The sequence below is a fragment of the Podarcis pityusensis genome (assembly GCF_964106645.2).
Source record: "Podarcis pityusensis genome assembly, chromosome: Z".
In the NCBI taxonomy this organism is placed as follows: Eukaryota; Metazoa; Chordata; class Lepidosauria; order Squamata; family Lacertidae; genus Podarcis; species Podarcis pityusensis.
The window spans coordinates 20983235-21010578 of NC_138044.1; the positions used below are offsets into that span (position 1 = coordinate 20983235).

The 27344-nt window shown below is 45.6% G+C and overlaps 1 protein-coding gene and 1 long non-coding RNA gene across 3 annotated transcripts in view; one reads left to right on the top strand and one right to left on the bottom strand.

Moving 5' to 3' along the window:
• Nucleotides 1-16502, top strand: part of LOC308468069 — a 59421-nt gene extending 42919 nt beyond the window's left edge. Inside the window, exons 3-5 of the long non-coding RNA XR_013981439.1 lie at nucleotides 4966-5113; nucleotides 13469-13606; nucleotides 14558-16502. This is a non-coding gene — a long non-coding RNA (uncharacterized lncRNA). The remainder of the gene's footprint in view (nucleotides 1-4965; nucleotides 5114-13468; nucleotides 13607-14557) is intronic.
• A 4494-nt stretch (nucleotides 16503-20996) lies between these two features.
• VSIG4 (V-set and immunoglobulin domain containing 4) overlaps nucleotides 20997-27344 on the bottom strand; it is a 37148-nt gene continuing 30800 nt past the window's right edge. For both annotated transcript variants that reach the window (XM_080989876.1, XM_080989877.1), the window contains 6 exons: nucleotides 26147-26212; nucleotides 25546-25629; nucleotides 24197-24268; nucleotides 23529-23630; nucleotides 23017-23038; nucleotides 20997-21992 (listed from right to left, as the gene is read on the bottom strand). In XM_080989876.1, coding sequence (XP_080846002.1) covers nucleotides 21722-21992; nucleotides 23017-23038; nucleotides 23529-23630; nucleotides 24197-24268; nucleotides 25546-25629; nucleotides 26147-26212 — 617 coding nt within the window. In that variant the 3' untranslated portion in view covers nucleotides 20997-21721. The remainder of the gene's footprint in view (nucleotides 21993-23016; nucleotides 23039-23528; nucleotides 23631-24196; nucleotides 24269-25545; nucleotides 25630-26146; nucleotides 26213-27344) is intronic.

The window sequence follows — 27344 nt, forward strand, 5'->3', positions numbered from 1 at the left end:
TCATATGAGAAGCAGCTAAGACTTCACAGTTCCTTTTTTTCGGGGGGGGGGGAAGAAGACGCTTAGAACTTTAAATAAAGATGACAAACACATAATCATCAAGCAGCAGCAATATCCTCCACTCATTACATTTTTAAAGAAGAAAAATGAATCTTCAGTGTCGGCTGAAGTCTGAAAACAAAACGGGAGGAGATAGGAGGCCCCAAGACACTTGCAGGTTTATTATATCTGCACATTCACAGAAGACAAAGCTATTAATGGCTACTAGTCATGATGGAGCGAATGCTCTACCTTCATGGTTGGAGGCAGAAATGCTTATGGAGATCAGCTTCTGGGAAACACAGGAGGGCAAAATGTTCTTGTGCTTGAGTCCTGCTTGCAGGTTCCCCACAGGAATCTTTTTGGCCACTGTGAAAACAATATGCTGGATTAGATGGGCCATTGGCCTGATTTAGCAGGACTCTTCTTAAGTTATTTTTTATTTTAAAAAAATTAAATTCATTTTTAAGATATATAAACAATTACAAATGCAACATCCAGAAAATGTAAGTCCTCCCCACTTCCCCAGTGTGGAACTAGTTTTATACACAATACAGTATCCATTATGTTCCAATTTCTGACGTAGATGTACAAAATCATTAAACAAATGCACCGTTCGAGTGCATTTCTGGAGGGCAGAAGCTGTGTTCAATTGATTGTACATGGTGAATAAAGTCAGAGGATGTTGCATAAAAGCAATGCTTTTGTTCCTTTTCAGTGTTCTTGTTGCAAAATGGTAAGTTTGTCCATAAGTATTAAGTCCCAAATCTGTGCAGTCTGGGTTTCACGGAGGTCCACATCAAGGCACTTCCAATGATTTAGTGATTACTACATTTGCAGCAGTTAACAAGTGTTAAATTAAATCCTTATTTATTAAATTGCAAAATTCTAAAGTTTGTTAATTATGGTAATCAGTACCAATTTCAGGTCCCAGTAAGATATTTTGTTTCAAAATCAGATTGATCAAATGTTGTACAGTACTGCATTACATCACAACACAATTTCCAGCTGCTGTTGGAGAGGGAGTAAGTGCAGAATGTTGTAGGAACACAGGAACTCACTTTGTAATATTTAGTTCTCTGTCTTTCTTTCCCTCCACACTGAACACCCAAAGGAATTGCTAGAAGATGCCCAGAGTATTGGTGGTGTTATGAAGCCCAACAAATTGCCATGTTTGTTTTTAATTTGGCAGAAACTTAAATCCTGGTCCTTTTTCAGTCACCACCCTTCCTTCACATCAGGGGTTCTTATCTTTGTCCACCATCTACAATTGTGCAAGTGTGCAAGCATGCAAATTCACTACTTATTGTAAGGAGGAAGAGCATTTGTTTGTTTGTTAAATTTCTATACTGCCCTTCATCTGAGGATCCCAAAGTAATTTATAAAAACACAGAAATACATACCATAGTAACAAACAAAAACAATAAACCCCCCACAGAAAGTTTAAAAGGCCACAGATTGTTTAATTAGCCAAAGGCCTGGAGCCTCCCCAGGGAGAGCATTCCACAAACGGGGAGCCACTGCAGAGAAGGCCTGTTCTTGTGTTGCCACCCTCTGGACATCTCGTGGAAGAGGCACATAAAGAAGAGCCTCAGAGGATGATCACAGGGTCCAGATAGGTTCATATGGAGAAAGATGGTCCTTGGGGTATTGTGGTCCTGAGCACAATCCCTGACCACTGGCCACACTACCTAGGCTTGATAAGAGTTGGAATCCAGTGACATCTGCAAAATTTCAGATATTTGGTAAAATGCACTCAAAAATGTGCATGTGCATGCTGACTTCTTTTTAAATTGCAAAGTGATTTGGAGGGCTTTCATTGGGAATAAGGGGGTGTTTCCTAACCACTCTCAGCGCCCTTAACAAACTGCAGTTCCCATGATTCTTTGATGGGGAAATCATTACTGTTAAAGTGGCATAAAAGTGCTTTAGATCAGTGGTTCCCAGCCTTTTTGGTATGGCAACCTACTAGTCCAAATTCACTTCCTATAGGGACACATTCATTTATTGTCACTTGAATTTTGGACCTAAGGCCTTTTCTGCTGCCAGCAACCTGAGAGCAATTCACAAGTGTTAACATCCTTCCTTGGAGGCTTTTAAGCAGAGGTTGGATGGCCATCTGTCATGTAGGATCTAGTTGAGATTTCTGGATTTCAGGGGGTTGGACTAGATGATCCTTGGGACCCCTTCCAGCTCTACAATTCTATGATCCTGTGATTCTATATACAGTGGTACCTCGGGTTACATACGCTTCAGGTTACAGACTCCGCTAACCCAGAAATATTACCTCGGGTTAAGAACTTTGCTTCAGGATGAGAACAGAAATAATGCTCTGGTGGCGCGGCGGCAGCAGGAGGCCCCATTAGCTAAAGTGGTGCTTCAGCTTAAGAACAGTTTCAGGTTAAGAACAGACCTCCAGAATGAATTAAGTACTTAACCTGAGGTACCGCTGTAAGACTCGAAACTTTCCACCATTTCCACCACAAGTGTCAACACAGCATTATAACCTGCCAACCAAACATAAGTTTTTAAGAGGTATTTATCACACCCGTTGGATTGCAGGTAATCAAAGAGGGAGGACATCTTCAGTGTTTTTCAAAAAATTAAATGATGCATACTTTTGGGGTAGTATCTTCCTTCTGTGCAGTCTATTTTTAAATAAACATTATTTTTCTCCATTCCTCTTTCATTAAACACTTGAAATGAAAGCGGAAGACTACAGCAACCACATTCTCAGTGAATCTACTGCTTGTTAGCAATGGATGGGAATAGTTTGTAGGTGATGAGGCAAACCTTCATTGTGTGTGCGTGTGCGCGAGAGCACAAGGAGGGCCAATGTAATTATGCACCCACGCTAATTAAGTTCTGGTATAACCCATTGCAAGTTTGCTTTGGGCAGTGGGGAGAGCAGGACAACCTGTGCCTGGCTTTCAGCTGAATCATCAATTAACAACTAAGGAGAGAAGGAAAACTTCAGGTTTTTGGCATCTTCCTTTCCTCCATTAAAAATGAGTATGAGGGAGCCGGCTGAACATGCTTATTGAGTGCCACCATGATCCCTTAATGTTCAGGGAAGTTTTGAATGGCTGATGTTATATTGTGTTTTTAATATTTTGTTGGGAGCCGCCCAAAGTGGCTGGGGCAACCCAGTCTGATGGGTGGCATATAAATAATAACATGATTATGATGACGACGATGTTTTACTGTGTGATTTAGAACCTTCCCACCTCTAGCCCCCCACCAGATGAGGAAGTCTACTGGAATTCAAACTTTAAGCAGAGAAGCTAAGCCTACATTCCATTTTCCACTGTTATGTCTCACTGCTCTAGAGAGACAACACACTGAAGGATCCCTACCACCACACAGTTACAAGAGCTGTGGCACTTGAGAGAGTGTTTGAACTTGAAACATGCAATTGTCTTCTCAACCTTTCTCCTGAATTTCAATACGAATATTGCATTTTACAATATTTGCCTTCTCTCTGAGAACATTTAAGAAGGAAGTTGAGTCAAGCTGATATTTGAACTTCAAACGTTGCACTGAGTCCTGAATACGCATGCCAATACCTGATATTCAGCTGTGATAGGGGTTTAACAAGCAAATTATATGTAATGCCAAATAAGCTAAGCCAAAGTCTAACTCAGCTGGTTAATGAACAAACGCTTAAAATAATTTTTTGTTTAACTCTCATCTGTTCTCACCAAAAGTGGATTTTGATGTGTATCAGCCACACCAGATAGGTTCACTGTCTCTTAGGCTTGTTGCTCTACAACATACACTGGCTCACATGTCTTTGCTGTCATTACATGGTGCTGGACACAGACCATGTGTCGCTTGCCATGTTGACTTCTATCTGCTAGATTCCTTAGTTTTGGTCCTTCCCCCAAGTCCTCACTGTTCCTTTGACCACGTTCAATGCAAGTCCTATGGTGATGTTTCCATTGAGGTGATTAGCATGAGCGTTACCAGCCATCAAGTTTTCTGGTGCTAGCCACTCATGCACACCAAACAGAGCATTGGTCATTCTGTCTTGACCAAATGCTTCTAGAAACCTAACCAAAGCAAGCCAGAAGTTCAAAGGGCTATTTTTTTGGAAGCGGGGTGGGGGCAATGGATTCACTGCCTAGGACCCACTCAACTGAACAAGCCACCTGAATGGCACTCAATGAGATGATAATGGTTTCAGGGACATCACTGAAGCAACATGGCCTCCAACAAGGATCTCTTGGTATGCTGGGTGGGGGGTGCCCTGTGCAGATGGTACAGTGTGCGGCCATCCACTGGTCATGGCAAACTCTCTGGGGCCAGCTCCATAGTCTCCCCTAGCTTCAACCACCACCACCACCACCCTTTCATTTTTTAAGTCTTGCTTTAAATGGATTGCAGCTCACAATATTTTAGTTCATACTCAAAGGGCTTATCCACAGTGACGTTTTGTTCTGCTCTTTCCAGGCACAGGTTGGCATTTTTAAGTTCTGCATCCGAGTGCTCTTTTCCCGCCACCCCAGAACTTGCCCTGCAAAACCCGCTCAGTTGGAGCAAACACCAATTCGGGTTTTCTGCAGATTGATGTTTGCTCTGACTGAGTGCTAAGGAGTGGGTTTTCGTAGGGAAAGCTCAAGAGCAAAAAAGAAAATTAAAGGGTGTGTGTGCTCGAACACAGAGCTTTAAAGTGTGGACCATGCCTGCAAAGGGCAAAGAAAAGGTAAATGTGGATAAACCCCTAGCTGCAGGATGGAGAGGACATTACTTAGAAATGCAGTCCTAATTTGGTGTCAAGCAGGAGCAGCTGGTGGTGTTTGCCACACAGCTCAAGACAAGAAGCTGCTTGCTTTTGCAGCAATATTTCTCAATGCTGACATGTTGTCACTTCACATCCAGATATTTCCTGTCATCTAACCTCAGCTTTATCTTCCCCATTTTCAGCTTCCTCTTGAAAAGAGGAGAGGCCCCTTCAAAACAAGCCTTTGTCCTTCCCGGAGCTGCATTTGCTCCTCTTCTGCTCTGCTGGAAGGGTGCTCCTCAGCAGGAGGAGTGGGCTCGTCTTACCCACTTCACATGATCACAGGGACAGGTAGAGTATGTCTGCATAGCTCTGCTCATTTGGGGGCTTCCAGAATGGGTGGGACGGGGTTTTTTTTTACTGCAAAAACCTTTATATTGCAAACAGGTTTTTGATAGATATTGCAAGCAGGTTGTTGGCAACATATTTTTTTTAAAAAATCATATTCTCCCTAGAAAGTGTAGATCCAGATTAAAAGGGTGGTGGAATACAAACTGGCATTTTGATGCCAATGACTGTGTGGGCACTGCAAACAAACAAGCAAACTTGCACATATGGGGACCTATGTTCTACCTTGCCTTTCCAAGGCAGTAATGCTTCTGAATGCCAGGTTTCTGGAAAACACAGTAGGGGAGAGTGTTTTTGTGCTTGGGGAGTCCAGGCTTCCCATTGGGGCATCTGGTTGGCTACTGTGAGAACAGGATGATAGACATTGTGGATGTTCTTTGAATGTGCCAGGCACTGTAGAACATATCCTTTTCTACTGTCCATTGTAGAACCAGCTACATCCATTGTACAACGCGTTCTATGCCTTTTTTGGGTAGTCTAACATCATGGCACAATGAAAATATCAGATTCTATCTGTCTGATATTAACCCGGAAGTAACTGTGCGGGGGTGACTGAGTTTTTGTCAATAGTATCTCCTAGAGTGGTGAATGGCACTATTTAGCGGGGGGAAATCCCAATAAAAATCCTCATCATTATATACGGTATTTTACCTGGCTGTTTATTTGTATATATTTTTAAATTTTAGCCAAGATCTGTAAAGCTAAATCTCAAGTTGCCTGATTTATTCAATGGTGGCTGTCTAGTCTTTTATATATTGAATATGTTTGGATTATCAATGTATTTGGATGATTTTATGATTTCATTGTTTAAACTTATGCCAATAAAGGCTAATAATAATAATAATAATAATAATAATAATTTTTATATATGGATGTTTTATGATGGCCTGGAAGCTGTACGCTGGCTCCCTCGGCCAATAAAGCGAGATGAGCGCCTCAACCCCAGAGTCGGTCACGACTGGACCTGATGGTCAGGGGTCCCTTTACCTTTTTTATACTAATAAAGGTTTGGCGAAGTAAGTAAGCCTTAAACAGTATTGTTCTCTGAAAATTTCAGCTGCTACTTTTTGCATTGTAAAGATACAGCTGCTGAGCTGATTGAAAAGTTGGCAGCCCTCTTCAGAGAGAGTAGTGCCTCCCAGACTACTAGCTGCTGGTGATCTTCACTAATTGTGCTAATAATTACCCAGTATTTAGCACTGTTGTGTGCTTATTTTAAGGGGAGGTAAATGTACTGAGGGTAAATCACAGAGATAGTATGAGAAACTTCGAACTGTCAAACACCCTATCAAAATGGTATTGCTTTTAACAGTCTCCCTCCCCAGCTTGAACTTGAGGGTACTTGTCGAGTGTATCTTTGTTCCCCTTTTCATTTATTTTGGAATTAAGATGGAAGCATGCTTAAATCAAGATTATTATTTATTTGTTGCATTTATATCCCACCTTTTCGTCCAAGGAGCTCAGAGGCAGTGACTGCCCAAGGTCACCCAGGGAGCCTTATGACCAAGTGGGGGTTTAGAACCCTAGTCTCCCAGGTTGCAGTCTCACACTCACCACTCTGCCACACTGACTGTAAGGATTAGTAATCCTAAACACATTTACTAATTCAGAGTAACTCATGGGATTTGTCTCCAAATAGGTTAGGCCAATTTTGAGTCACACAAACGACTCCTGCATTTTAAAACGAATTGGTCCAAACTGAGGCATTTTCTCGCTTACTTTGTGTGTGTTTTTTTAATTTTGGAGACTATAATGCATAAGTCCTGAATTCAAAATGCCAGGAAAACTAGTGATTGTTTGATAGTTCCCCAGGAAGTGCCTCAGGCCAATCCTGGGATGGATTTTTAAACAAACAAACAAACAAACAAACAAACAAACAAACCCATAGAACCATAGAGTTGGAAGGGACCACAAGGATCATCCCTTGCAGTGCAGGAATCTTTTGCCCAACGTCCTGCGAAATTACAAGTCTCATAGAATAATAGTATTGCAGCATTGGAAGGGACCCTGAGTGTCATCTAGCCTAACTCTCCTGCAATGCAAGAATATGCAGCTAACCCATACAGGGATCGACCCTGCAGCCTTAGCATTATCAGCATCACACTCTAACCAACTGAGCCATCCAGGCTCTACCGACTGAGCTACCCCAGCTCCAGTCTTAAAGGGGGATATTTCTTTCAGAAACACCCCCCAGCTTGTTCTAAGCATAGTATTGGATTGGTGATCATTTTTATTTGCCTTAAAAAATAATAATATAAAATACAGATAGAAGCAGGAGAGATGTGTTCAGTTGCACAGCTGAGACACATAAAAGGGTTAGAAAGTGGGCACAATCCAACCAAAATCTGTTAGAATGATTAAATCCAATGGCTGCGGCTAACAAGTCAATTTATTTCAATGGGTAAGACTAGGTTAATAATAATAATAATAATAATAATAATAATAATAATTTATTATTTGTACCCCACCCATCTGGCTGGGTTTCCCCAGCCACTCTGGGTGGCTTCCATAGAAACCAAAAATGCACTAAAATACCACAGATTAGAAACTTCCCTGAACAGGGCTGCCTTAAGATGTCTTCTGAATGTCAGGTAGTTATTTATCACTTTGACATCTGATGGGAGGGCGTTCCACAGGGCGGGCGCCACTACCGAGAAGGCCCTCTGCCTGGTTCCCTGTAGCTTTGCTTCTCGCAATGAGGGAACCACCAGAAGGCCCTCGGCGCTGGACCTCAGCGTCCGGGCAGAACAATGGGGGTGGAGACGCTCTTTCAGGTATACTGGGCCGAGGCCGTTTAGGGCTTTAAAGGTCAACACCAGCACTTTGAATTGTGCTCGGAAACGTACTGGGAGCCAATGTAGGTCTTTCAAGACCGGTGTTATGTGGTCTCGGCGGCCGCCCCCAGTCACCAGTCTAGCTGCCGCATTCTGGATTAGTTGTCGTTTCTGAGTCACCTTCAAAGGTAGCCCCACGTAGAGCGCATTGCAGTAGTCTAAGCGGGAGATAACTAGAGCATGCACCACTCTGGCGAGACAGTCCGCGGACAGGTAGGGTCTCAGCCTGCGTACCAGGTGGAGTTGGTAGACAGCTGCCCTGGATACAGAATTGACCTGCGCCTCCATGGACAGCTGTGAGTCCAAAATGACTCCCAGGCTGCACACCTGGTCCTTCAGGGGCACCATTACCCTATTCAGGACCAGGGAGTCCTCCACACCAGCCCGCCCCCTGTCCCCCAAAAACAGTACTTCTGTCTTGTCAGGATTCAACTTCAATCCATTAGCCGCCATCCATCCTCCAACCGCCTCCAGGCACTCACACAGGACCTTCACTGCCTTCACTGGTTCTGATTTGAAAGAGAGGTAGAGCTGGGTATCATCTGCATATTGATGGACACCCAGTCCAAACCCCCTGATGATCTCTCCCAGCGGCTTCATATAGATGTTAAAAAGCATGGGGGAGAGGACGGAACCCTGAGGCACCCCACAAGTGAGGGCCCAGGGGTCTGAACACTCATCCCCCCCCCACTTTCTGAACACGGCCCAGGAGGAAGGAGCGAAACCACTGTATAACAGTGCCCCCAGCTCCCAGCCCCTCTAGACGGTCCAGAAGGATGTTATGGTTGATTGTATCAAAGGCCGCTGAGAGATCCAGCAGAACTAGGAAACAACTCTCACCTTTGCCCCTAGCTCGCCGGAGATCATCAACCAGCGCGACCAAGGCAGTTTCAGTCCCATGATGAGGCCTTAATCCCGATTGGAAGGGATCCAAATGGTCCGCATCCTCCAGGCGTGCCTGGAGTTGTTCAGCAACCACGCGCTCAATCACCTTGCCCAAGAATGGAAGATTTGAGACTGGGCGATAGTTGGCCATACTGGCCGGGTCTAAAGATGTTTTTTTAAGAAGCGGTTTAATGACCGCCTCTTTCAGCCGATCTGGGAATGTTCCCTCACAGAGGGAAGCATTCACCACCCCGCAGAGCCCATCGCCCAGCCCTTCCCGGCTTGCTTTTATTAGCCAGGATGGGCAAGGATCAAGGAGACAGGTGATTGGTTTCACGCGTCCAAGCAGCCTGTCCACATCCTCGGGGGTAACGGATTGAAATCGATTCCATGCAACTTGACCAGACAGAGCTCTAGCACTCTCCCGCCCCAGCCCTGCTCTCACGGTGGTATCTAGCTCCTTCCGAATATGAGTGATTTTATCTGCAAAAAACTTTGCAAAATCGTTGCAGGAGACCTTGGGGTCTTTACAAGGCCCCGGTGGTAAAGTGGTTCCGTTAAATTGCGAACCACCTGAGTCTCCTGCTACTATTTTCTGCAGATGCAATAGAGGCGGTGAAGAAAGTCTTCTTCGCCGTCGCTATCGCCACTTGGTAGGCTCGACGTTGCGCTCTAACTTGTGTCTGGTCAGATTCGGAGTGAGTTTTCTGCCACCGACGCTCTAGCCGTCTCAGCGATTGTTTCATTGCCCTCAGCTCCGAAGAAAACCATGGGGCTGTCTGGGCTCCATGCAATTGGAGAGGGCGCTTCGGAGCCAGACAGTCAATAGCCCTGGTTAACTCCGCATTCCAGCGGGCCACCAGGGAATCGGCTGAAAGGCCATCAACATGGGATAAAACATCCCCTACCACTCTCTGGAAACCATTTGGATCCATTAAGTGGCGGGGGCGGACCATCCGAATTGGTCCCACCTCCCTGCAGAGGGGAAGGGTCGTGGAGAAGTCCAGTTGCACCAGGAAGTGATCTGACCATGCCACTTCTTTTGTTTCACTTTTTCTTAGTGTCAGATCGCCCACGTCACTAGAGGTGAACACCAGGTCGAAGGCATGTCCATGACTATGAGTTGGGCCAAACTTATTCAGGGACAGCCCCATGGAGGCCATGCTTTCCACGAAGTCCCGAGCAGCCCCTTGTAAGGTCGTGTCGGCATGGATGTTAAAATCCCCTAGGACAACCAAACTAGGTGTCTCCAGGAGAAAATCCGCCACGACCTGAAGCAGCTCGGACAGGGAATCCTTGGTGCAGTGGGGAGGTCGGTACACCAAAAGGAATCCTGTACTGCCCCTATTGCCCAACTTCCAGAACATGCACTCAGAAAACTGGATCTTCCCAGTAGGACGCCTGGTGCAAGCTAGTGACTTCCTAAAAATCACTGCAACCCCCCCTCCCCGCCCACATGACCTGGGTTGCTGTGCGTAAGAGAAACCTGGTGGGCAAGCAGCGGCAAGGACAGGCCCATCTGCTTCCTCCAACCAGGTCTCTGTCACACATGCCAGGTCAAATCCTCCATCCACAATCAGGTCGTGGATGGCAGTGGTTTTATTCATCATTGACCTGGCATTACACAGCAACACCTTCAGGTCATGTGGGTTTCCCCTGTTGATTCCAGTATCCATCCGGTCAAGGCCAGACCCGGAGGCAGGGATAGTCTTCAAACAACGACTAAACCTGCCTCCTCGGTAATGACATGGTCTGGTCTTAGCGTAACTCCGCCTCCTGCCCATGATCACCGAGATTGGATGTCCCAGTGCTTCCCCCCCTGTGGAACTTGTCCCAGCCATCGTGTTGGCTGGGGCCCCACTCCCAGGCAGCCCTGATCCCGCCCCCTTAAAAACAAAACACAAACTATACAGAACCAATAAAACAACAACAACAACAAAAGGAACAAAACAATTATACTAAAATTAATCCCCAACCAAATATCCATCCCACTCACCCACCCCCAACAAAGGAAAAAAGGAAATAAAGAATAAAAATTTAAATTGCCACCGACTGCTTGAGGACATTTTAAAGCACATTAACCACCTGGAACAGGGAAGCAATGGCAGAACACTTCCCATACTTCCCCAAAAGTTTGTTCCAAATAAGGGCCTGGGCCACGCCCCCTGGGCCAGTTGGAAAAGGCCCTGGAAGGGAGCAGGCCCTGCAGTCCTCACCCAGCCGATGCAACCTCAAGGCTTATAATCGCATGGGCTTATTTGTGTGTTGGACTTCAGCCTGGCAGACCAGGATCCAAATCCTCACTCATCCACATGAAGATGACGGAGTGACCATGGGCCAGTCACTGTCTCTCAGCGTATCCTACCTTGCAGGGTTGTAGTGAGGATTAGATGCAGAGGTAGAACCATGTATACTGCCTGGAGCTCCTTAGGAATGGGGAAGGCCTGATGTGGATATGTTTCAACAGGAGTTACCAGCAAACGTTTGTTGCTGGATCATGTATAGTATCTTTCAGTAGAAATGCATCAAGTTTTCAAGCTTCATAATACTCTTTATAAAGGGGGAGGGGAATCATGCAACACAGATTTGAAAAAAGAAGAAATATTGCTGACCTAACCATATAGATCATGTTTTAAAGTAGCCCAAAAGTAACTAGACCAATCAGAAAGGCACAAAACCATGGCATTCTGCATCTGAAAACTGAAATAGTCTCTGAAATAGGCCCCTGGTGGCTATGGCATGATCCTTCCCCAAACAATTCTAGAAAAAGAGGTGCTGGAGTTCACCATGAACTTCTCCCTTGTTCTCTTAGAATGGCAATGTCGCCCGCCTGAGAGGTGCCAGAGCTGAGGCCCTAGGAGCTCCGGCTGAAAAAAAATCCCTTTGTAAATCCATTTAGTGCTTTACACTGTTCCTCTCAGAGGCTACAGTTGTCAAACCACTTCATTTCACAGTACTTGTTAAAACCAGCAGTGTTCCTTCAGTGACAAAATAATGCTTTCAAGATTCAAGTGGACATTATCCAGCATGCAGGTTCAGTCCCCAGGAAGGGCAGGGAAAGGTCCCTGGTCTAAAACTCTGGAAAGAACTACTGCCTTTGTGGGCAATACTGGGCTACAGGACCAATGTCCTGACTCTGTACACGGCAGTTCCTAATTCTCCTAATTACATATCCATGTAAAGTGAAGTGCAGTATGATCCACTGCATGCATACTCAGAAGTAACTCCCAGAGTATTCTGTAAGGCTTACTCACTAGCCAGCAGCCTAAATTGTCCTGGAAATGTCTGGCACTATTTCATGGTTATTAATAAAAAGCTAGAAGAAGATAGAACTGACTGCTGAATGCTTCTTGCTCTGCAGGGGCGTTTTACCCATAGAGGCTAGTGGCACGGGGCGCCGGGGCGCCAAGTTCTGGAGGGTGCCAGGGAAGAGGCGGAGGCTGGATGCTTGCCGCCCTCACCCACCTCCTCCAGCCCTGCCGGCAGCGCTGTCATCCCTAAAAAACTCTGGGAAACGGGGGGCAGGGGGGCAGAGGGAGCTTTGCACCACAGCGCCGGATATTCTTAAGATGGCCCTGTCGCTCTGTCAGTCTCTCACACCAAATGCGCCACATATAGGTGTCTCTGTGTGTATGTGTTTAACATTCTGATGACATGCAACTGTTGCACCCTCACAGAATGGTGAGCTTTGGCTCTTTGCTTGTGAAACAGTGTGCGTGTATTGACATCAACAGAGGACAGCATTCCTGTTCCTTTTGTGCAAAAGAGGGAAGTGTGACCAGGGGCATGACTTTTCTGTCCCTCTGCTGCTCTGTCTCAGACCAGGCTCATCCGAGCTCCCACTTCCACAAGCCAACAGACTCCTCATAATGAGCTTGCTGCAGCACAGCACACTTGAGTTATTGGACAAACTTGACTGAGTGGCTTCCAATAAATATTAGAATGCGATAATGCTCTGCATTGTTAAGAGTGTCAGTCTAGGACCTGGGAGAGACTAAGATTCACATCCCCACTTGGCCATGAAAATCACTGGGTGACCTTGGACCTGTCACTGCCCCTCAGCCCATCCTACCTCACTGGGTTGTTGTGGTGTTGAAGAGAGGGAGATCTATATATGCCACCTAAAGAAAAAAGACGAGCTATAAATGCAACTGATGAATTTTTTTAAAAAAAAAAGTTTTGTAAAAGGCTGCACACTCTGTTCTCTCTTTAGGGCAGGCTTCCTCAACCTCGGCCCTCCAGATGTTTTGAGACTACAATTCCCATCATCCCTGCCCACTGGTCCTGCTAGCTAGGGATCATGGGAGTTGTAAGCCAAAAACATCTGGAGGGTCGAGGTTGAGGAAGCCTGCTTTAGGGGTTGTTGTAACACATGAACAAGATGGGTGAATAAGATCAATTTGTTTTCATTGTTACTGTTCACAAAGAAAGAGTTCACTTTTATTGTATCAACAGTCAGGTCAGCTTTAACAGAAAAAGAGAGAGAGAGAAACTCTCTCTCTCTCTCTCTCTCTCTCTCTGTGTGTGTGTGTGTGATGGGAGAGCAGGTGCATTTATCTTCCAATTTCAATTTTTTAAGTCAGATGACCAGGCACTCTTATACAACATCTGAGAGCAAGAGAAATGGGGCGGGGCGAGAGCACCCATTTTATAGACAATTATCTGCAGGGCTTTTTTCAGCTGGAACTCGCCGGAGCTCAGCTATGGAACCTCTCAGGTGGGTACCTTTGCCATTATAAGATTATAAGAGAACAAGGGAGGTGTTTGTGGGGAGTTCCAGCACCTCTTTTTCTAGAAAAACATCACTGATAAAAGCTCAGTGCTTAACAACCAGATCTACACAGTAAGATAATTAAAAGTTCAGGGTCACTAGGAGGGCTGAAGAGATTAGGCTTCCATTATGGAACACAAACTATGCTGCTTCAAAGCATTATCATGAAGCAGTTCCTAAAATTAAAATAAAAAAGAACATTTAACCCTGTCTGGGAGACTAAAGGATGTTTGGTAGAGGCTGTAGAACTCTCTGTGAGTTATGGAGAATATTCTGAGACAAAAAAGACTTCTTTCTGGATGCCTAAGGTGTTTAGTAGAAGGAAAACTGGAGCATTAGGACACCCTACAAACTCAGACACCTGGGAAGAAGTCTTTTTGTCTTAGCTCTGCCAGCGTAGTTCATGCACTGGTTACTTCAAGACTGGGTTACTAATACTGAGTGCTATGGGCTTTTAATAAATAAAAAATAATTTTAAAAGACTGGATTACTACAATGCATTCTATGTGGGGCTTCACTTGTGCTTGATCTGAAAGCTACAACCAGTGCAGAATCTTACAGCATGGCTGCTGATGAGAATGAAGCCTTGTCACCTGCGCTCAGAGTTTGTTTGCTACTGGACCAAGTTCAAAGTGTAACTAATAGTATTCAAAGCCCTTAACAACTTGGCCAGTTTACCTGTGATGTAACCTTATCCCATACATGCCCACTCGCCCACTTCAATCGGCTAAATTGGCACTGCTACAGGTGCCACATAATATCTGCTCCATATTTGTAAAAAACAAAACAAAAAAAGTTTGTAAAAAAACTCAAGTCTACTTTGGTTCTCCTTTCCTGTTCTCTGGTTTCCATCAAAACAAGCCTTTTCTGGTCTTGTCTTTTCTTCCCTCACTTTAGGGTGCTGCCTGGCTGGATATTACGTCACCAGTGTTTCCTGAGTGCTTCTCTCAATGTTCCCTGAGGATCTGCAGTGCTTCACTCCGTGTATTTGACAAGCTGAGTTCGACACTCAACGTGGCAGAGTGTCAGTTTGTCAAATATGCAAAGTGCGGCATTTGCCCAGCAACGTTGAGCATCCAGCAAGTCATCACAGGACCTCTCCGCAGAGCAGGAGTCATTGCTGGGAAAGAGGGATGCGGGGAGCTCTATGAATGGCAGAGTTTGGTATTGTTATGAGTTTGTGGGGTGTGAGATACCTAAGCTATTAGATCAAATAAAAGTTAGAAATAATCAAGGTTTAGGGAGTTAAACTGTGCCAAACATTGAAGGCCTGGATGCAGTTTATGTTAACATGTATCCCAATATGATGTTAGGTGGTTTGTTCAAATGTTTCCAGATGTTTCTAGCTGACTTTGTGGGGGGCATTGCTAAGGTTTTCTGGATGTTTTTATAAATGGACCATGGCCATGTTTAAATGTTGCTTCTTTTACATTGCACTAGTTGTGCGGAGTGGAATTGGATCACAATATTCTACTTCATGCATTTATGCTTTGAAGAAAATGTGAAGCTCCACACCATGTTTGCAGGTACATCATGAATAGGAAGCTCAGGCTGTACTGTGTGCACCTGAGCACACAAACACACAGGCAGAGCCCTCTGTATTTTCTGTAGCCAGCCGCTGTGACAGCAAAGTATGGTCTCCTTCAAGGCCAATGCCAGCATTCCAAGATCTGGTGCCCACCAGAAATTCTTGTGCTGTCAATCCCATCAGCCCCAGCAAGCATGACCAGTTGTCAGAGATGATGGGAGGAGCTGTAGACCAAAACATCTGAGGGGCACCAGGTTGGGAAAGGGTGGTCAGAGTGGTAAAGGTCTGTTGTGTGAACTGCTCCATTTCCGTTGGTTCAGCAGACTGAAACAGCATCAGTACAGTGGTGATAGTTATTGCTGTAATGATATTCTGAAATGTTTGCATGCACTTAAAGATGCTTCAAAGTGTATTCCATGTGGCAATGGATTTATTGTGTGACGATGTTGCAGTTAATGTTGACACTACTGACTGAATGCACAAAGGTGGGGGGAACTGGATTGTGTCCATTGCCCTCTCCTCCACATCTCTATTTACCATAATATCCGAAAGAAATGGCTTGGGATCCAAATACTATTAAGAGCATTCTGCTCTTAAGACATTCTGCTATGGCCCAGTTCTGAGGGTTTCTCTTCTTGGGAGGAGATGGCTTTCTTGCTAAGGGGGGCCATGTGGAATTGCATAACTAAGGGGGTATGGTTAGTTCCTCCTTTGCAATCTCTTTGGACCTGGTTAGTACGTTTCTATTTATTCAAGCATTTTAAATTTGTACAATTCCTCAGGCTGCCTAATAACTTTAATTTGCTGTCATTTATTATGGTTGAATAATGTTAGAGTTTTATTGTGTAGTATTAGGTTTTAACTAATTTATACTGTTAAAGATTTTGGGGGACCCCACTAAACCCTAGAAATTAATAAATGGTGGCAGATTATTTAAAGGGAAGATTGCAGACCAGTGGAAAAGGCCAGGCCAGGCTTCCTTTCCAAGACAGGGTGTCACATGACACAAAGTGTTGATGGCCCATCAAAGAGGAAATTTGGGCAGACATGGTGATGGGGTGTGTATTTGAAGTGACAGGAAAGGGGAGTCTTTAGGGCAAGGTGTGCTGGGAAGAAGAAGGGGAAGAACAACGAGGGAGATCCACCTTGGGCAGGTTGGCTGAAGGCTGGCTGGGAAAGATGTATTTGACTCCAGGGCTGCACTGCTATCGGGAACAAGCTATGTTTGAGATGACTGTGCTGTAAGATCTGGACCCTGCCCACTCAGACTGAAGTTGTAAATAGGTGAATAAACCATATTTCTTAAAGCTACAACAGTCTCTGATGTGTCTAAATTCTCCAAAGGAACACACACCCTGGGGGAGTGCCTGGAACCCCCTGGCTTGGGAGCCAACTCCTACGGGCAGAGGTCCCTTCACCTCCCCCCAATAAAATATTTGAGAGTGCCCCCTCAATTTGATGGGTGTTGCCATTCAAATGGTGTGTATGCTGCATCTTTTGATCGATTATACAGGTCAGGGCTTACTTGTCGTCCCCCCAATATTTTATTTGAGTTGGCACCCCTGCGCCATGGAATCTTGCTACTGCTGGCAGAGAGTGGGGGTGGCACCCAACTTCTGTAACAATACTTTATATTGTTGTTGACTGCCCAAGAATGTGTGATGATTGTTGCTCTAAAAATGTTTTAAAACTGAATGAATGAATGAATAAGAGAGCATCTGTGCACATAAAACAATATGTATATAGAGTCTCAAACCCACACTTGGGCACCCTGCAAAAACACACAGTCCTGTTTGTTTGTGTCTTTCTCTTTCTCTCTGGGTGGGCCAATGCAAGATTATTCCTAGACCAGCTATCCATTCTTCCATTACCCAGTTCCTGGCCCAAGTTTTTTTTTTTTTTTTTTTTTTAATGGAAGCCTGAGTTTCACAAATCGTGCAATTAGGGTTTTCCTTCTGTGTGTCCTAAATACTTGACTTCCAAACCCAACTGTTACATTTTTACTACTGATCAGAAAACACACACACACCAAGTGAAAAATTAAGCTAAAGGGTAAGATATGCCTTGATATATGAAAGGGGTAGTCAGTCCAGATGTTGCTGGATTCCTAAGGTGACACAAGACCCTGCTGTTTGATCTACTCATAGGTAGTCAGTGTAGCGCCCTCCAGAAGTTGTTGGACTCCAACTCCCATCAGCCCCGGTCAGCATGGCCAAGAATCCATGGATGATAGGTGCGGTTCAATCTCTTGCGGTTCAATCACCATGCTGCTTATTTGTGAAGTAGATGCTCAAGTTCTTTAAGGGGGAATAATCATGTCACATTTAAAGCCCGTATTAGAAACAAAGCTGTTTATTTTGCAGGCATTCATCTCTGAGTGACAGACAGCACCTTCTCCCATACATGACTCCCTGTCCCTTGAAACCTACAAATGGAGGGTGCTGTTCTGTGCCTTTTTTTTTTACCCAAATGGAGCAGGATTTTGCCTCCCTCAGAGAGCCAAATGGTCATTTCCTTGGCTAGTTTCGACCTGTCTCTGTGCAAGAGAATCTCTTCTCTGGGGACATTGGATATTTAGAGCTTCCACACCTGATGATGGGGTGTGTGTGCGCACATGGAAGAGACAGGGGTGGGGGTGGGGGTGAAATTTAACACTCCTCAACTAGAATAGCGAAGAAAACAGAAAGACTGAAAGCTATCCCTTCCCCTCACATCTCGTCTGGAACTGCAGCAGGTAACAAACACCTTCTTGCTGCTAATGTCAGGATAAGGAGGGAGACTGGTACTTAGTTCCCACACCCTTTTCCCTGCCCAAACTTCTCCCCTCTAGGTTCTTCCCATTGCAAGACTCCTTGAGGCTCTATCCCAGGGGTAGGCAACCTAAGGGGATTGGGATGCAGCCCAATCACCTTCTCAATCTGGCCTGCGGATGATCCTGGAATCAGCGTGTTTTTACATGAGTGGAATGTGTCCTTTTATTTAAAATGCATCTCTGGGTTATTTGTGGGGCATAGGAATTCGTTCACCCCTCCCCCCAAAAATATAGTCTGGCCCACCACATGGTCTGAGGGATGGTGGACTGGCCCACAGCTGAAAAAGGTTACTGACCCATGCTCTATCCTTTATCCTACTTCTCCTCAGATGCTGCTAGTGGTCACTGCTGCAGAGGAAATCTCAAGTGCCATAATGCAGTGGGAGAACACCTGCTCTGAATATAGAGTGTCCTGGTTAAATCCTTGGTGTCTCCAGTTAGGTCTGGGGAATATGCCCTACCTGAAACTCTGGAGAGCAACTGCCAGTCAGAGTAAATAGCACTGTGGTGGACCAAACTGGACTGACAATTTCCCATTTGCCTAATTCAGTTGGCTTCCTATGTTTAGGCAGGACAAGACAGGCAAGGAAAGGACACAGGGGCGGGCAAAGGAAGGTTGTTAGTTGTTGCAGCAGAAGACAGTCCCAGCCACCCTAAGTGTAGAATCAGAACCATCAAATTTGTGTAGCAACTTGGGGGGTTATATCCACCTGATACAACCTTGGGGAGGGAGGAGCTTACAGATTTGAAAATAAGGGACCAGCAGCCAAAATAAGGGATTTTAGTCAACCAACAGCCAAACGAAGGCTCAAGTGGTGGTTCCTATAGCGCAGCAACCCGGCAAAGGGGATGCAGCAAAGAAAACGACCGTCACCTCTCCGCTGGGAAGCGCTCAGCAAAGGCGAGTCCCCAGGCAACGCGGCCGATTTGATCAGCACAAGGCATGCAAGCTCCACCCCCCCAGTCGTTCTTAGACTCCTTATTGGGTGAGCAACGCAGCCAAGCAACACAGTTGGAGCCTCTCTCCTCCCTGGCCATCAGGGAGAGAGGGAGAGGAGCTGCTTCCTTTGAAACCCGGGAAATTTAACGGACATCATCAATCCAGGACAGCAGCGGGAAACGGCGCTGGGATAAGGGAGTTTCCCGCCAAATAAGGGATCGTTGATAGCTATGGAGCTAACAGATCACAAACTGCTTGGCTGGCAGCAAATCAAGAGGTGGGGAGGAAGGCAAAAAAAGGGGGAGACAAGATGGGCAGAATCCAGAGTGCAGTCATGCCCAACCTGGGGGTTGTATCCCAAAAATATCAGAAGGGTAGCAGGTTGGGGAAGGTAGCTATAGCACAATGAAGAGTATGTTTGGGCCCATTGCTGGATGACAGCAATACTGCAAAAGAATTCAGGGAGGTAAAACTAATAGAGGGCATTAAGGAAAACCCAAAACAAGGAAAATGAGATGGGTTTGTTTCCCCCCCCCCCTTGTGAATTCAGGGTTGGGAGCCCTGTCAGGCTGAGCAAAGGCATCTCTCTTTAGCATATCTAAAGCTTTGTTGTTTAAGGGCATGTTGTTGTTGTTGTTTAGTTGTTTAGTCGTGTCCGACTCTTCGTGACCCCATGGACCAGAGCACACCAGGCACTCCTGTCTTCCACTGCCTCCCGCAGTTTGGTCAAATTTAAGGGCATAGGGAACCACAATATAAATATGGCAAACAGCGAATTTAACAAATTTTATTTATTTTTTTGGGTTTTTTTCTGCATTCATGTTACATATATTTTCTCCGAGGAGATCAAGACGACGTACACACTTCACCCTCATGCCGTTTCATCCTCACAGTACTGTGAAGTAGGTTTGGCTGAGGGTCTTTGACTGGCCTGTGGCACCCATTTGAGCTTCAAGGCCCGGTAGGGATTTTAACCGTGGCCTCTCCAGTGTCCTAGTCCAACATTCTGTCACACAAATAGATAGATAGAAAAATTGTAATCCTCCCTCCTCCAAGTAGAACTCATGCATTGCCTCTTTACAATATAAGATCTATAAGTGACAGCAATGCAAGAGAAGAACAGCCCACCCACCAAGTGTAGCAAAGGGGGAATTATGAAATAGCTTGGATCAATGATTTTCAATGAGTGTGCCGTGGTACCCTGGGGTGCTTTGAATGATGGTCAGGGGTGCTGCGGGCAACCCTGGCCTCTGTCCCTCTTTCCTTCCCTCCCTCCTCTGACGCCCTCTCGCATCTCTGACTCCCAAAGGCTTGTGCAGCCGTTTGTTGCAGCAGCCCTGGCTACAAGCTCCCCAGATGAATGGTGCCTCTGGGGCTGGCCAGGGGATGCTGGCTGCCAGGAGCAGTGTAAGCAAGCAAGTGGGCGAGGGAGCCCAGCCAGCCAGTTCAGGCAGGTGCTGCACTGGATTTTCTTGTACTTGCTGTGTGCGAAGCCTGCCTGGAAGCTGAGTGCCCAGGGCTGAAGGGAAGCCCTTTCTGCCATGGAGGGCAAGCAGCGCCCATTGCTGCCTCCCAAGGTGAGTACGGTGCTGGTCTCATGTTCATCTCCATTGGACCACTAAGGCCGGGGGCATCCTCTTCTCAGGCCCTTGTGGGGCGGTGTGAGGTGGCACCTCTCTTTGGGGCGGGGGCAGCTCAGAGACCAGAGGCAGTAGGAGCGGCTGCCTGGAGGACTCCCAAGGAGAGGGGAAAGGAGAGGATGTGGAGGGACCCCTCCACAAGGGAGGAGTGAGAGGCTGCTGGCTCTGCAGGCAAGGGGTGAAATAAGTGGGCTCCTGAGCCCCACAGGGGTGCCGCAGAAAGAATGTAGTTGGTCAAGGGAGTCAAGGTTGAGGACCATTGATGTAAATGACACAAACCTTTAAAAAAGCAACACAGGCACCAGTCTGATTGTCTTCCAGACCAGCGATACTGAATGAAATGAACATGAGCTGCTTTGGCAAAGAAAATATCACTAATAAATTTAATAATAACAACAACAACTACAAGCACAACCACAACAAGAACAACAAGAACAGCAACAAGAACAACAACAAGAACAACAACACAACACCCACTACCACCACCACCACTGCTGCCGCCACCACTAGCATATAAAAAATCTGATTATCCTCCACCTTATACAGGGCAGTTCTGAGGCAGAGAACTGACAATGCATTCCTGAAGCACACTTGAACATAAGCCATTGCTTTTGTGATCCACACTCCACCCTACTTAACTAGGGTTGCCATCTTTCAGAAATTGAATCAATTTTGAGCTTTGGCCAATTTTTGTGCAATGTTGTTGAGCTTTTTTTAATTGCTAATTCTCAATTCGCGTCCGTTTTCTTATTGCATCCCGGCTGTGTCAGCAAAAGTCAAGATGTATGGCCTCTTTGCCCAAATGGTGGCACAATTTTACCTCTAGAAACAATATGGAAAATAGCCTGATGATGGCTGGGTTGAGGAGAAGAAGAGTTTGGATTTGATATCCCGCTTTCTCACTACCCGAAGGAGTCTCAAAGCGGCTAACATTCTCCTTTCCCTTCCTCCCTCACAACAAATACTCTGTGAGGTAAGTGGGGCTGAGAGACTTCAAAGAAGTGTGACTAGCCTAAGGTTACCCAGCAGCTGCGTGTGGAGGAGAGGAGACATGAATCCGGTTCACCAGATTACGTCTACCACTCTTAACCAATACACCACTCTGGCTCTCATCAATGCAAAAAAGAAAAAGGAAGGCGCCTCACAGGCGGGCATCTAGCACTTCAATGTCAGAATCTGACTCATTGACCAGGGCCTCATACATATTGACTGTCTTGAGTTCTATCGCCTCTTCCTCAAGGCCTAGTATAGGTGCCAGGATGCGGCTGTTGTCAGCACTGCCGTTCAGTAACTCGTACTCATACGAACATGCACACCTGTTGTTTCTTCCTAGGTCATGTGGGTTGTCCCCATCACTTCCACCTGTGTTGTCATCACCGCTGTCTTCATCTGTGCCTCTGGTAATACAGAAGCTGAAACAGAAAGGAAAAGGTGAGAATCAGGTCAATAGACCAAGGGCTTGCAATAGGCATAAGGAAAGAAAACGAAGTACTTTGGAGGGCTGGAACTTCAAAGACAGATTGGCATTTCTGCAGTTAGATGGTCTCTTTGCACAGCTTCCTATGTCCTGTTTCAGCCTTTCCAATGTGCACAGTCTGCTTCTGAAATCCATGCTTCAACTTTTAAACAAGTGCAAAGATTAACATTTGGCCACTTTCCACTCACAACATACCACTATTCTATCCATGTTTTCTAAGGAGATAGGAGGCTCACTTGCTGTATGGAGTTGTGTGGTTCTTGCTGTCATTTTGCACACTTTTATTTTTCTAGTGGTAGCGGAACTTATGCCACTGCCAAAAAAACACGAATCAGGGAGCTTGTCAAGCCACTGAGCAAGACCTGATTTGCTGGAAGTGTCTACTCTTGTTTTAAAGAGTTCCTAGATTTTAGCCCAAATATCTGATCCAATAGTTTATGTCCTTTGCAAAAGCAGCGGATCTGCTGAGCCCACTGGTGACATCTGGCTGAGGCTGGATTAGGACTGCCAGAGGCCCTGAGCACTGAAAAGATTATGGTGCTCTCCCCAATATATAGTTCAAAATAAGTTCAAAATAAAAAAGAGGAAAGAAAAATCAAGAAGAGTACGAGTAGAGTGTAAGGAAGACTAGCAAAGTTCTGATTTTTCCCATGACCACCTCAATACTTTTTCTTTAAAATATCAAAGGTCATTCCCCTCCCAAAAACACACACACAAACAAAATGGTCACTTTTTAGGTACCCCTGCTTTGCTAGTGCCCTAACCACATCTTTTTGGATAATCCAGCCCTGAATCTGGCGATTCTGGATGAGACCTACTTCTCATTCACCCTCCTCCTACCACAACACATATGCACTGTAGCATTTATATTTCAGGTCCTTTTCACTTATTCATATTCATCTTTCCAATATGCTGCCATGTCAGTTCTACAACCCCTAAATAATCAGATAATCACTTACTATGAAATTGGAAAGCCGTCACCTGAAATACAAAAAACAAACAGCAGAACTTTATGAGCAAATGTCCCTCCAGAAAAGTACAATCATTTCAAAACTGCAAACAGCTTTTGTTAAAAATGTAACAAGCAATATCAGATGAACAATAGGAGTGCAGCTTATACCCTAATCCCAACAAGGGGAAAACACATACAGCTGCTGTGTTGTTCTGTATGTGGCAGGGGGGCACTAGTGCAGCTCTTAGGCAAAACGGCCTATAAACACTCTTTCTGTCTGGCATGGTCGTCCTTTTCCACCAAGCACATAGCTTCGGGAGGGATGTACAAAGTTATGCTCAGAACTACCTGCAGTTCACTAGTCCCATAGATAGGGTTCCTAAAACCTTCACCCTGGTTCACCCACCCTGGTCCTGAGGACTAATGCAGCAGAGTCCCTCCCTTCAGTTCTTCATATATCATTTCACTCTGTCGAATCAGAGAAGCCATTGTTTTCTGAGTGAAATCTAACTCACTCACCAGTTCCATGTATTCTGTAGCAGACAATACACGTAAGAATACCAGTGAGAACAAAGGTGAGCAGAACAAGCATGATGATGGCGAAAGTTGACATCTTGGACCCTAGGACAACACAGCAAAGGATGAGATTTACATATTTGTATGTCTATTCATACTGATACGTTCATTTTAATGCACATGTTCCCCAAATATATGCATTTTTGTAAACACTGCTTGGAAAACTACACCGCAAAATTCAGAAAAGGGTGAATTTTGTAGGGTGACACTGTTTAGGTTCTCACACTGTTTTGAAAAGTGTGGATTTGATACAACTTCCTTTAAATGTGAACTAAATTTAAATTCTTCCCAATCCCTAGTTCTGAGAATAGGTCACAGGACTTCACCTTGAAGGGGAATCAAAACATTTTAAATCCTTTCCCATGTTAAAAGTATCCTGAAAAGTGGCAGGCAAAGGGTTGGAGCCTAACTTTCCTGTACTCCCTAGTATGTAAGGGGTTTGGTTAAAAAAACCAAAATACTTTTAGCAAGTCCGTCCCCCCACTAATGGGGGATGCATTCAAAAATGGCACTTCCAACTTGCAGCCTGAATTCTGCCACCTTCAAGCCTGCCACACAGGCAACTTCACTTCCTCCTTTTCCTTCACTTTGCTATCAAGTGCGGTCTTTACCAGTTGGCGCTGGTAAAGGCTTCCCTGTAGTAGACGCTGTCATAGCTGCTGGTGTTGAAGTTGTAGCTGGACCTGCAAATCAAGGCAAAGATGCTGCGTCAGCAGAAAGGTGACCGGCTTTCACCCAAAGAGCAACTGAAGCAAGGCTGGAGGAGAATCTATGCAGCAGCTGTTAGAACTTCCCAGCCCACCCCAGTGTATTCACAGGGTGAATTTCATCTCTGGAGCTACACAAAAGACTTAAGGGTTGAGATGTTGGGTACTTCTGCTGGCGTGTCAACTGGGGTGACCTTTAGAAACAGGCTCATGTCGGACAGGGTCTTCTTCTTTTTGCCCCAGCACTTTCTCCATGAAAACCAGCTCTTTACCACCGAATTGGAGCAAACAGCAACCTGCAGGAAATTTGAATAGCTGCTTGCTCCAATTCAGCAGTAAATATCGGGTTTTCCTGTGGAAAGCGGTGGGGCACCAAAAACACCCCCCCACACATGTTCAAACACAAACCAGGAAACCATGGACCTGTGCCTAGAAAGTGCAGGGCGAAAGTTAAGTCTGGATGAGCCCTAAATGAAATAAAAATGTAAATTCTCCCTCTCCCTCTGGAAATGACAGTGCACAAATGTTCCTCAAAACTGGGAACTCCCACCAGCAGTCAAGGTATATGTAGGCCACTTAGGAAGCTGATCTTTTTTGGAACACATCTTTGAGCCGGGATACATCAGTTACTAGTACATTTGTATTCCATGTTAGCCCTATTCAGAGACGACCCACTGAAAGGTATGAACAGGACTAATTCAGGTCGACCCATGTCAGTGTGTCTGCTCTGGAGGAAATGACGCTTGTGCTTCTGTGGGTGCAGAAAAACATTCCTGGCTGCTAGTGAGAGTATCCTCTTCCTCAAGTTGAGTCCTAAAGAGGCAATGAAAGCCCCACAGTACTGTGCAGCTTGGCTAGTTTTTGGAGCTGAAAATGCTAGCCCCTGTAATGAGGTAAACTTTACCTGTCACTTGCTACTTTATCAGTACATCTGTGCTCAAGGGCCAACCCAGGGGGAGTAGCCAAGGCCCCACTGCCAACACGGTCTCCTAGTTTGCGAAGGAGCCTTAGGGACAGAAGCAGACTTCTGGGTGCTTGGCACTCAGAGAGAAGGAAAGGATGACTAGAGCCATTGAGAAGGATTCTGACATTGCCTGGAAAGGCCCCTGAGCAGAGAATTTTTTGCAGTGAACCCCAGAGCTTTCCCAGTAAACCTAAAGAGTTGCCGCATTGCACATTCCCCTCCCCGGGAATTCAGGTTGTCCTCCTCCAGCAGTCTAAAATAACAGGAAGGCCACACTAATGTTCCTCACGTTTTGCCACGGTGAGCTCTCTTGAGTTGAAGCTGCCAGATGTAGTTCTTCCTCCGAACACCATCCAAGTCGTGCTGGTGGCATCTGTGAGAATATTAGAGATACGTCCCCATACTGTGCCTTCCCCACATGCACTCTTGTTCCCCAGGGCCACTGTTCTCTCGGCAGGACTCAGCTGGGAGAAAACCATGCCCTGGGAAGTGCTGTGGTGTGGCATTGCAAGGCACTGGGAAGGTTTTGGAATCCCTCATCCCTACACCCCTTTGCTGTCTAGATTGGGCTTCCGCCTCCTCAACTTGATACACAACTAGAGACGAGTTGAGTTTACAGGGTCACTTTTTGAGGCTGCAGGGTGAAGGAGTCCTTCTATTTCTATTTCCCCTCCATCCATGACCACATGGACAACTAGAGGATGCCTTCAACGGGGGGGGGGGGGGCAGCGGACAAAAGCAGGAGAAGGACAACTGGGGGCATTCCGCAAATGCTGCCTGCTGTAGCAGTTGAAGGCCAGGCAGAGGAGCAGGCGACCCCACCTCAATCACCCATGCATTTCCCACCCACAACTCAAAACTGAACAGCCTATCATTTGGCGACAGCTTACCTGCCACAGCTGTGGTGCTCATTGCGAACTCAGTGCTAGGCCCCAAAGTAGATGGCACTGCAGAACCTGCAAGCAAAAGCAGGAATGCATTTTTCTCTCTCCATCCCTCTCCTTTTCTGAAGAACAGATCAGTTCTTTTTTGCATGTAAGATTCTGATAATCACTAGATGCACTGATAGTGCTTAATAACTGTTGGTATTCCACAGCTTTTATTCCTTCTAATATGTATCTTGCACCATCAATGTAACTGGTGTTTTACAGGGCAGCTAACATACTGCAAAGGGTTGTTTTTTGGGGGGTGGGGGGGGGGTCAGTCCGGATGATACCTGTGGGTCCCTTCCAAACCTGCAATCCTGTGTATGTGTAGAGTGCAAATCTAGGACAGGAAACCTGCTGAACCCATCAAACTAGTCTTTCTGTTAAGGTAATGGCCTTGGCTGGCCAGTTAAGTACTGCCATTTACATGTTGTAGGAGGCTGCCATAGAGACAAGTGGGTAGGCTTTTTTCCACATCACCTGGTGGGATGCCATATCAATCAAAGATGGGGAACTCTGTGTGAGAGAGAGTTTTGGCTGATCTTGGAAGCTGCAGAAGCAGGGATGTGTCTGCTGTACGCTAGACCCAAAGCTGTGACTTGGGGCTTCCCTAGGAACTTAATGGGCAGGTAAGAGTTAAAATGATGTGGGCTCCCAATTCACACTTGTCCTTTGTTTTTTAGATACAGGATTGTAGCCTTCTGCCTTATTGATCTTTCTGAACTGAATTTTATGTTAAGAAAGTAAGAACGTAAGAAGAGTCTGCTGAATCAGGCCAATGGCCCATCTAGTTCAGCACCCTGTTTTCACAGTGGCCAGCCAAATGCCTAAGGGAAACTAAGGAGCAGAACACATTGTTTTATTGTGTACTGTGGTTTTGATTCTTGTACACTGCTCTGGTATGTTTTTAAAATGAAGTTTATAAATTTGTCAAATAAAATAGAATGAAATCTATCTATTTCATGCAAAGAATTTCAGATACTGGAGCTCTTAACACAGAGGCCAAGCCTGGACAAAACTGATTGTTATAAATTGGGGGGCGGGGGGGGGGGCGGGTTAGCTGCTTTGGAGAGGCTATTGTTACACTATGTATTGCTTTGTGCTGTATTCGGGTTTTCTTGAATTTGTATGTAGCCATTTTACTGCATTTTTAATTAAATAT